The sequence below is a fragment of the Grammomys surdaster genome, unplaced genomic scaffold, assembly GCF_004785775.1.
Source record: "Grammomys surdaster isolate TR1022 unplaced genomic scaffold, NIH_TR_1.0 254, whole genome shotgun sequence".
Classification (NCBI taxonomy): Eukaryota; Metazoa; Chordata; class Mammalia; order Rodentia; family Muridae; genus Grammomys; species Grammomys surdaster.
In genome coordinates, this window is record NW_021604695.1 from 3,024,074 (window position 1) to 3,035,238 (window position 11,165).

Here is an 11,165-nt window from a genome sequence, read left to right on the forward strand (position 1 = left end):
AAAAAAAAAAAAAAAGAAAAACTAGAATGAAGACATTCGATTGGAACTGTCTCAAAGAATAAATGTGCACACGTGTGAGGTTTCTGCATCATGGCTGTAGAAAGAGAAGAGGAGCCTCTTGCTAGCCTGACTAACTTATCCTGAGATTGACAGCTTTTGTCCTTTGTTTTTACTATGTGGCTCAACATATGCCACAGAACATTCCACTCAAGGAGTCCCTGAGGTAAGTGGGGCAGGCACTGGCTTCACCAAGGGCCCCAGAGTGAAGCCACTCGCTCTCACTGCTTCAATCAGAAAGGTTGAGCCCAGCCAGTGGCACAGGCCTGCAATCCCAGCCCTGGCATGGTAGAGGCTCAGGTTACATGAGATCCTGTCTTGTTGTCCCAAGAGAGGAGAGAGAGAGAGAGAGAGAGGATCTGGGGTTGATTTGGTATTTGTTGTTTGTTTTTTATTAAATGAGTGGATAAAACAGACCTACTGGAGCTGGGCAGGTGGCTCAGTGGATAGAGTCCTTGCCTCACAGGACTGAGGTCCTGAGTGTGAATTTGTAGAAGCCATGGAAAGTTGGACATTGTAGTGCACGTCTGTAATCCAGTCTTTCTACAGCAAGCTATGATGCCAAAACAGGAGAACCTTCAGGGGCTCACAGGCCAGCCAGTTTCACAGAGATAACGGTCAACAACAAAGAGGCCTTTTCTCAAACAGTGGGAGATGAGGACCAACACCCAAGGTTGTCCTCTGACCTCCTCCACATGTGAACTAAGGCATGCATTCCCCCCCCCCCAAGACACACACATGAGGGGGTAGAGAGAAAGAGGGGGGAAAGAGGGAAGGAGAGAGAGAGATGAAAGAGGCCTGTTACCCTTTTGTCAACTGGTAGAAATTCCAGAATCTAGATTAAATAGAAAGCAGAGCTGGGTCCCATATCCACTGTCAGTCCAGGGACACAAGCTGCTTCCTGGGACCTAGCATGAGACTCAGAACAGTGACACTGACCCAGAGGCAAGGCTTCTCTCAGCAGGGCTGGCTGCGTGTGGCAGAGGGAAGCAGATCTGTCTAAGGCTTGCCCTGTGACCCACCTTGCTTCTGTCTAAGGCTTGCCCTGTGATGCCCTGTGACCCACCTCGCTTCTGTCTAAGGCCTGCACTGTGACCCACCTCACTCTGCCAGGTGCTCCTTACCTGGGTTTCTCGGGTTCTTTGCCTGGCAGTATTATCAGCACCAGAGAGGACTTCTCGACAGCTGAACACGAGACCACTACATTCAGCTGCGGGATGTACTTGACCTGCTGGCACCAGTTGGGGTGGAGACCCTGGGAGAGAAAAATAGCTGTAGCAGGAGACCTCCCAGGGGCAGTCAGGTTCCATATCCTGCCCTTGGAACATGGCCAGGGCCAGGGCCAGGGGCAGATAGAACTGGAGATCACAGAGTCTATGGCCCTTGCCTTCATGACCACAGCTTGGGTAAAGTGATGTTGTCCAAAGTCTTGGTGTCTGGCCCATCCCTGTCTCAGAAACCTCTTAAAAACACCAAGCCTACCATCATCTGGACTCCTGCTTTTTAAGAGTCTCTGAGATTTAGAAGCTGCAGAGACTGGGTCATGATAATATCATTCTTCCAAGCAGGGAGAAAGAGTGAAGCTGAAATCAAGGGTGCCTAGGTCCCAGTCTGTCTTCTACTGGCTACCTCCACTACAAGATCCTGCATGTCTGGGCCCATTCCTACACTCTGTATTTGTCAGGAGGGGCAGAATGCACACTCTTCCAGGACTGTAGTAACAGAGATGGCACTTGGAGGGCAGAGAAGGCCGGCTGGCCCAGGCTCCAACTGCCCTCTGTGAAGTCAAGAGTTTGTCAACTTGACACAAACCCTGGGAAGAGGGAGCCTCGGTTGAAGAATTGCCTCCATCAGACTGGCCTGTGGGGTCCTTTTCTTGATTAATGACTGATGTGAGAGGGCCCACCCCTTGTGGGTGGTGCCAGCTCTGGATAGTGGGCCTGAACTGTGTAAGAAAGCAAGCTGAGCAAGTCATGGAGAGCAAAGCAGTATGTAGCACCTGTCCATGGTCCCTGCCTCAGCTCCTGCCTGAGTTCCTGCCCTGGCTTCCCTCAGTGATGATGGTGATAGAGTCCTGGAAGACAAAGAAACCCTTTCATCTCCAGATTGACTTTGCTCAGTGTTTTATCTCAGCAACAGAGAGCACACTAATACATCCACACTCTGGCCCTGGCTAACACCTGTGCTTAGCCTTCCAGACTGGGACGAGGAACGTGGTCAGTGAGCAACAGGGATGGGGCAGACAATTGAGATTATCAATATTCAGTCAGCACCTTAGACATGCAAGCCACTGGGTTGGGTCTTATGTAACTATTTCCTCTAATGTCTGTCACAATAATGGTACCTAAGCCCAGGCACTGAATGAGGCCTGGGATGCTTAGTAACTTCAAGGGCAAAGGTCTTCCAAATGAAATGACCACAAATGAAAAGAGGGGGAACAAGGAAAGCATGGGGGTGCACACAGCAACCCCAGCACTTGAGAGATGGAGGTAGAAGGATCCAGTGTTCACAGACGCCCTGGAAACATGAACCCCAGCGTCAACAAAGGCAAAGAAAGAAGAGTTGGGGAGGGGGAGTAGTGTGAGCACCACTTCCTGTAAAGTTCTGTGCCCATTCCCCAAGTGTGCCCCGCTCAGATCTGCCCTGAAAGCCCCATTCCTTCATTAGTTCCTCAAATGTACCAGGAGTCACTGTGCCCTGGATGCAGGAGCTAGAGACAGAACAGAGGGCACAAGCCATCAAGCCCCTGTCCTGGAGGATCTGTCACTGTGGTAAGGATGACAGGACAAGGACAATGGACAGATACTTCAAAGCTGGGACTAACGACCTCTTCTGGGGACAGGGCCAACAGCAGAGGCAGCAGCAGAGCATTAGGACCTGAGGTAAGGGGATGAAAGGTGAGCCAAGCAGAAGACCTCTGCAACCCAAAGAAACAACATGTGCTAAGGCCCTGTGGTAAGAAGGGGCTTGAGGAGTTCTGGGGAAAGCAAGGGAGCCTGTCTCAGCAACAAATGAGAAAAAAGTAGAGAACAGAAGAAGATGGGATGTGGCTCAGTTGGTAGAGTGCTCGCCTAGTGTGCACAAAGCCCCAGCTGGGTTCAATCCCCAGCACATGTGTGGTGGCACATGCCTGTAATACCAGCACTTGGAAGATGGGAGCAAAAAGATCAGAAACTCAAAGTCATCCTTGGATACACAGCAAGTTCAAGGACAGCCTTGAATACATGGGACTCTGGACTCCAGGGAGGTGGGAGGGGAACAAACAATGGAGCAAGCCAGAGGCTTGATCAGCTTGTGTTTGATGCTCAAGTTAAAGACTTGAGATGGTTTCAAGTATGACAAGAAGCCTCTGGGATGACATAACTATATTCTACGGCAGATTTCCTCTGCTTGCTGAGTTAGCGGCATGGAGAGAATAGAGTAGGGAAACCAAACAGCAAGCCAGCAGCTGTCCAGAGAAAGGTTACATTCTCTGCCTGGGGGAAGCCAACAAAGCAGTGAGATTCAGGGCTAGCTCTAGGACATATATACCTTTGTCCTAGAGATATGTGGTCTGGATGCAATAACTTCCTGCACTCTGTTCTTGGAGACCAAGACCCCAAGAGCGAGGCCAGGCCTAGAGGGCAGATTCATTTGGGGCATTTATTTTTTGAGTAAAGCATGTATGTGGATAATTACAGGCTAAGGGAAGACACAACTTACCTTCATTCGGAAGCTTTTATACAGAGGCGCCTTCTCATTTAAGAGCTTCCTCAGGGAAACCGTGAACCAGTGATCTGACAGGGAAATGACCGGAGTGCTCGTTAGCAACCTCTCCTCTGCCAGCTTAGATGACATCTGCACTGATAGGCATCTTCCATTCCCAGAACACCAGCCAACCAGCCCCTCCTGGGAGCCCCGTGTAACTTCATGAGCTCCCCCAGTATCTCCACCTGTTCCCCTGCTGCCCAGCCTTTCCCTACAGCCCACAGTGCAACAATGGCCAGGGTTCACACACTCTCAGGTGCTGCCATCTGAACAAGCTGGCTCCCCAATAGTGAGCTCCAGAAAATGAGACTTCAGGCTGTATTCACTCTGAAAGTGATCCACTAGGGAGCTTGCTGTTGTGCCTCAGAATACACGGCCTCCTTGGCCAGAAAGCAAAAGTCTCAAGAAGTACAGGGTGCACATATATATCGTGAGCAATTCATACATGCCACGCACCCCACCCACCGACTGCCCTGCCTTTGTGAAACCACCCAGTCAGCAGCTGATGGACCCCCCAGGGAGAGCAAACTGATGGAGATGGATGAGTCCAGGGAACATTTGTTAGTCAGCAGCTGTTCAAGGAAGTAGGTCAGAAGTGCTGGTCAGTTTGGCTTTAGGTCTGAAAGTAACTCCCAGGGATCATGGAGGAAAAACACTGGAGGGAATGGGTGTGTGGTATGGGGGCATCTGAACAGAGGTAAGCGGAAGCTTTCAAAAAAAAAAAAAAAGTCCCCAAGCTGGGGAGATAACTCAACCTGTAAAATGCTTGCTACACAAGGAAGAAGATCCAACCTTAATCCCCAGAACCTGTGAAGACCACACTTGTTACCAGAGCTGGAGGGGTGGAGACGGAAGGGTTCCTGGAACTTGGTGAACCCAGGAGACCTTCCTACTTAGAGACCCTGTCTCAAAACACAAGATGGACAGTCCCTGAGGAACAATAACTGGGTTAGCCTCTGGTCTCCACCTACATTTGCACATATACACATAAGCATCCAGAAAATATTCATACACACACATACATGAATACACACAAAGGAAGTCCTGAGCCAGACAGGATGCTGCTTGTGGCTGCTGATATGGAAGCTGCCGAAAAACAATGTATACGGCCCATCTCTCCCACTAAACTACGAGGTCTGGGGAGGCACTTTATGTACCCAACACTTATTCTATACGCCCTATAGCAGAGCCAAAACTTAGGTGTCCCTACACCCATTTTAATAAAGAGACTGATGAGCAGAAAGGTTAAGCAACTGGATTCAGGTCACACAGAGCTAGGTCCATATTTCTTAGCTCTGTTCATCCCCTCTCGCATCTCACCATGTCTTCATGCTTGTTCCCAGCCTTCAGTTAGTAGGTAGGTGGCCCAGAAGAGCTCCCACCCAACACTCAAGCCTAATCCTATGTCTTGTTCATTCGCCACTCATCAAAGAGACCACTGTAACCCCTAAGCTAGTTCCCAGGGTGACACAATCATGATGGGAACATGGCAGCCACCAAGGGCTGATGGGACAAGGACAAAGTGCTAGCTGGAAGTGTAGCTCAGTACTACAAAGCTTCTCTGACATATTGAAGGCTCCAGATTCAATACCTAGTGTGTGTGCATGTGCATATGTGTGTGCACACGCGTGCACACGCGCACACACACACACACACATACAAAACAAGGGCACTAATATTTGCATCTTTCCTTCCTTAACACTGAACATCAAGAAACAAGCTTAACAGGGTCCTTGCCAAGGTCTGAGGACCCTTGGAGACCTCCTTAGCTAGCAGTCCCAGCAAAGGCTGCTCTGGTGTCTTGGATGGAAGGGAAGTCAGTTTCCCTGCAGGTGGGGCCCCAGGGTCCTGGGCTCCTAGGGTGGCTAGGGTCCTAACACCACACCTAAGGATCCATCCCAGATGTGATACAGCTCCTGTGAGTCTCCAAGGCAGCCCCAGGCCAGTGACCTCTGTTGACCTTGCACCCTTCCTCAAAGAAGCTCTGAACCACTTCCTTAATCATTTTAGGAAACATCCTAGCCAGTGTTGACAATGGGACTCTGAACACACACAGGCTGGCTTTAGATCTCAATCACCATTCCCCAGCCTCAGGGTGTGTTCTAGTAGCTTCAGCTCACTAAATCTCTTAATGGGCAGTAACAAGTCACCAGTCCTCATGGGTGGAGATGACTGGAGATGACATATCAAGAGCCCTGCAGACAACTACTTACTCACAATACTGCCAGGCCGGGTGGTCCCCGGGCTCCACCACACCCACCCATGGTCTTCCCGCCTACTTTCACCCATTCAAAGATAGCTCAAAACCAGGTAGAACAGAATCCCTCTCACAGCCATCAGATAGGGCTCCTATCCTGGGCCTCAGAGGATAGGAGGCATGTCCCAGTGTCCCACCCAAGCACTTTATTTTCCCAGAGGTGAGAAGGGTCCACAGCCTTCAGTCCTCAACTGCAAAAGGTCCCACCTCACAAGACTGTCCCTCAGCTCAGATCCTCTGGCCTTCTCCTGTCTATCTCCTAGCCTCAATAGGCATGGTGCCTTCTGAACTCCAAGGAACCTCCTCTCCAGAGATTCAGAGCAGGGACAGGGAGGCAAGAACCCCTCAGAGACCATGGCCAACTTAGTACCCACATCTACCCACTCCCTGGACCTCTGCCCATGCCTTTTAGCTACCCCATTTGGAGGTCCGGGGGAGGATCTGTGGGTTGAACAGCCCACTAGATGGATTCTCAGAGATGAAAATGACAGCATTGCCCTTGGTGTCCCCGTAGCAGAAAATCGCTTTGTGATAGTCAGTCCTGGGGAGAGATAAGGATAGAGCATGCTTAAAGGAGAGGGGAGGCTGATTTCTGAAGAAGAAGGTTGTTCTTTCATTGGAACAACAAACAGCAGCCTCCCTGAGAGAGTGGGGACTGCACCAGGGCACTGGGTACTTGGGGTTTTATAGGGAAGAAAAGGGAGCTTTGGGGTACGAAGATTTTTGTCTGCAGACCTATTCTCTGCTTTCCCGAACTCATAAAGAAGGTCCTCATCACACTGGTATCCTTGTCACAAGTTCTCCTGGAGGTCCTAATGACACAGTGACCCCTGACACCGAACTCCCTGCCCCTAACTGCCCACTGAGTTCTCCTGGAGGTCCTAATGACACAGTGACCCCTGACACCGAACTCCCTGCCCCTAACTGCCCACTGACACCACTGACATTATCAGTGCATCACTTCTTCCTGCGTGGAGTTTTTCAGGCTGCTTGAAGCTTTTAGGTTAGTAACTCTTCACTGTGGAGCCTTCTGCCCTGGTCCTTCTGCCAAGGCCCTGTCACCTTAGGGACAAGAGCAGTTCTAACAGACTCCAGCTTTGGTCTGGGTCTCAATCCCAGCGGCCAAGCACACCCTAGTCATCACTGAACCAAAATTCAGGTTCTGTGTCAACCATTTTTACTTCCCAGACACCTCAGTGCAGCAGAATGAGGCTCTGCTAACCCCTGGTGGCTAATGGGATAAGAAAGGAGGGGGGCGTGAGTAAGGATAACTCAAGGAGCAGAGCGACTGCAAGACCCAGGGAGAGAATCAGCAAGGGACAATATGGTGATGAGCTCAGAACCAGCTCCCTAGTGCTGCCCTGGGGTCCCAGCCCCCTTCCCAGTAATGTGGTAGCTGCCAAGACCCTGTACCCATCTCCTGTGAGACTTACCAGTAGTCCATGACCATGACACAGCTATCCAGATCAACGAAGGTGAAGGCTCGGATACATTTGTACCCACTGATGTCAAAGAACTCTGGGAAAGAGAGAAGAGAGGGACATACGAGCCAAAAGCCATGTTCAAGGCTCCGGCAGTATCTAGAGGTGGCAAGCAACCTCCCAGAACTCCCTGCCATCTCTCTGGCTCTGTAGCCTACCCCACCCCACCCCCATCCCCACAGCAATAAAAGGCAACAGATCCGAGCACAGCTGCTAACCTAGCCAGATCCAGCTGCAAACTATCCTCTGATCCCCACTGCAGCCAGAACAAAACTCCAGTGCAAACCTCAGCCTGTAAAATCCTACAAGGTCAGCCGGGCAGTGGTGGTGCACGCCTTTAATCCCAGCACTTGGGAGGCAGAGACAGGCAGATTTCTGAGTTCGAGGCCAGCCTGGTCTACAGAGTGAGTTCTAGGACACCCAGGGCTATACAGAGAAACCCTGTCTCGAAAAAAAAAACAAAAACAAAAATAATCCTACAAGGTCAGACCCTCCACAGCCCATGCCTGGTCTGCAGCCCCTGTCCAGCTCCCAGGCTCAAGGATGCCAGATTCTTACCATTGTAGGTGTATCAACATCTTCCACTTCTGGGTCCTGCTCTGCCCATCTTGAATACCCCCAGAGCCCCTCCAGACCACCTCCATGACCCCCTCTTAGAACGGCCTCTCCCTCCTCTGCTAGGCCCGCTGACATCCTCCCACTTGGTTGGCTGCCAATCAATCTCCCTCACTTATTTCTCTTGTATTTGAATACGGGAGCTGCCTGTCCTGGCCTGAGATCTGTGTGAGGGCAGAGAGCATGTGAGTGGGGCACCTGTGCAATCCTCAGTATCTGACACAGCACCCAGGGCCCTACTTTGCTGAGTGACTGCGGCTGTGATGCACAAATAAAGGAACAAGGGCCAAGCCTTGCTTATGTGGGTAGCAGGCAATGTCTGGTTCCCTTAGTCCGTCCGTCCGTCCGTGTGTGTGTGTGTGTGTGTGTGTGTGTGTGTGTGTGTGTTAGGTGTTCAGAGCAGATAGAAACAGATACATCACTTCCACATCACTCAACACCTCTTATCAGGGCTAGAGCTAGGAACTCCCTTCCCACAAGCAGATCAGAGGCCAGGTAAGCTCATGACATGCAGGTGCATATGAAGAACATCTTATAGAGTGGCTTTGTGCAGGCTCACCCCATCCCTCACTGTCTGGTACCAGTCTGCCAGACTTTGATCTTCTGAATACATTATTTTCATTCTGCCCCAAAGCCTTCCATGGGGCCCTGACAGGCAGCTGCTCCTGGTAAACTCCCCCACCTTGAAAGTCTGGCTCCTGGCAGCCCTGGCCTCAATTCGGTCAGTCCCCCACATTTGAATGACAGGTCCTCAAGTGTCAGCTTCCTACAGGGCTCAGCCACCCAAGAAGGGATATGGGACACAGAGCAGGGCTAGCTGGGCTGAGCCACATAAGGCAAGGCCCATGCTGGTATCCTTCCACACTTGGCCTTGACCAAATGCCCTGAGCAGACCACATCTGTTCAGTCCGAAGAACTTGATGGCATGAAGTGATGAGGCCAGGCCCTCAGGGTTGAGGCCACCAGGAATGATGGGTAGCAGCAAGCTCTAACTATTTAAGCCTTTGCCTATGACTGGCTGCTCCTAGATGTGTCCAGTCTGTCCCCTTGATTAAAGGACCTACTGTATGCCAAGCAACTTCACACATCCAATCACTAACCCACACTCACCCTAGAGATTGAGAGCATTGGGTCCTGTTTCCCTCTGGATAGACTAAGGCCCTCGAAGGTACATAGCTACTCAGAGTCACAGCCCTACTGAATGGCAGGACCAAGGTTGAAACCTGGGCACTGGCTGTTTCAGCCATTCTCCATTCATCCTTCTATTTAGTGCTGCACCATGGGCTGTGGGTACACACATGAATGTCCTCTCCATGACGGCCTGGAACAGATCATCAATTGGACCCCGTATTCGTCTACCCACCTACCCACTGCCACTAAGCCTCTGGGTGGCACTAGGCACAGAGATATGGATGTGAGTGAAACAGATGCAGTCCCTAGAGACCAGGCTCCAACATAGAGGAGAAGGCAGACATCTAACACTCATGCTGAAAAAGATCACACTCTAAAGGGTCGTGGCAGAGAGAGGGCCTTATCTGGTGCAGATTTTGTTAAGAGGCACCTGATTTGGACTAGGTGGTCCAAGAAAGCTCTCTGGAGGAAGTAACACTTGTGATGAATCAAAGGAAAAGTAGAAGCTCTGGGGTGGGGAGGTATGTGGGACATAAGGCACAACGTCCACATTTACCCACAGTGCCCATCTGAGGAGGCAAGAGAAGGTCACAGTAACCTCAGCACGACAGGAGGAAGGGTCTGGTCCAGGGAAAACAACGGACAGCAGGGGCCAGACCTTCCTTGTCCTCATGGGCCACACTGAGGATCCTCCTCCACCCTGTGCTTTGTTGGGGTGAGGGCTGTAAAGGTTTTCTGCAGGGAGACATTTCAAAAGTCCATTTGTAGCTATAGGGACCTTCAGAGGAAAGGCGCTAAGCAAGAGGAGGCTTCTATGTTATTCCAGTGACCACTGAAGGAGGCCTGGGCTGGAGGCAGCAAGAAGCAAGGGGCAGAACCAAGCTAGAGAGAACTGCGTGGGCTGTGGTTTAAAATTTGAACTGTTCAATACTTGTAGACATTCAGCATTCACTGAGCACACCTGCCTACAAAAGCCATCACCAACACAAGTGACTGGCACCCAATGCCTCTCTTTTAAGGCTTCTCTAGCCAACGACAGTCCCAGAGGACTCCCATGCATGCTCACGGTTGCTCAGCCAACAGGTCTGTACCACTCGACAGAAGCCAAGGACAGGCCTGGAGAGCCCAGGGGACGGACTCACCTATCTTCAGCTCAGTGGAGGCAACTGCAATGAGGTTTATGTTGTGCAGGTATGCCACGTCGATAACCCACATCTGCTGGTGGCCGTACTGCTTGGTCTGGGTAAGCTGGCAGAACAGAGGAGGCTCAGGCCCTGGAGGGTTGCTAGCAGAGTGATCAGGAGGCAGGGATCTTTCCTGCCATACAGGACCCTGGAGCCAGTTCAGTCCTGACATGGAACCTTATCTCAGCACTAAAAACAGGGCCTTGACTAAACTCCAGGCTGTTTCCTTGTCTGTAAAATGAGCCTAACTTTTCGGATCCCAGTGTCTTAAGGCCAGGCCCACCTCCAAAACCTGCCATTTGCATAACAGTGAGCATCCCCAGTGGGTATTTTCCAATGGACCCTTGCCAATATCTAACCCCAAACCAGCTCCTCCAGGAAGACTCTCCAGAACTCTCAAGACTTCCCAGAAAGGCTTCCTCTGTCTCCTCAGCCTCCTCGGAGGCACAGAGGTAACGATACAGCAGCCACTGTCAAGAGGTTGGGTTAGTAACACCTCCTTCTATACACATGTGGAAAAAAGGAAGACATAGTATGCCAGAACCACAGAAGCACTACACACACACACCACATATACACACACATACACACACCACACATACACACACCACACACACATACACACATTCACACACACATACAGAGAGGAGAGAGAGAGAGAGAGAGAGAGAGAGAGAGAGAGAGAGAGAGAGA

At 51.0% G+C, this 11,165-nt stretch overlaps 1 protein-coding gene across 1 annotated transcript in view; it reads right to left on the reverse strand.

The window, feature by feature from the left end:
- The window catches only part of Efcab8 (EF-hand calcium binding domain 8), a 65,020-nt gene that overhangs the window by 40,544 nt on the left and 13,311 nt on the right, over positions 1-11,165 (reverse strand). The window contains exons 6-10 of the mRNA XM_028775301.1: positions 10,431-10,536; positions 7,495-7,579; positions 6,478-6,602; positions 3,760-3,833; positions 1,182-1,312 (exon numbers count right to left, since the gene is read on the reverse strand). Of these exons, the coding sequence (XP_028631134.1) occupies positions 1,182-1,312; positions 3,760-3,833; positions 6,478-6,602; positions 7,495-7,579; positions 10,431-10,536 (521 nt within the window). The remainder of the gene's footprint in view (positions 1-1,181; positions 1,313-3,759; positions 3,834-6,477; positions 6,603-7,494; positions 7,580-10,430; positions 10,537-11,165) is intronic.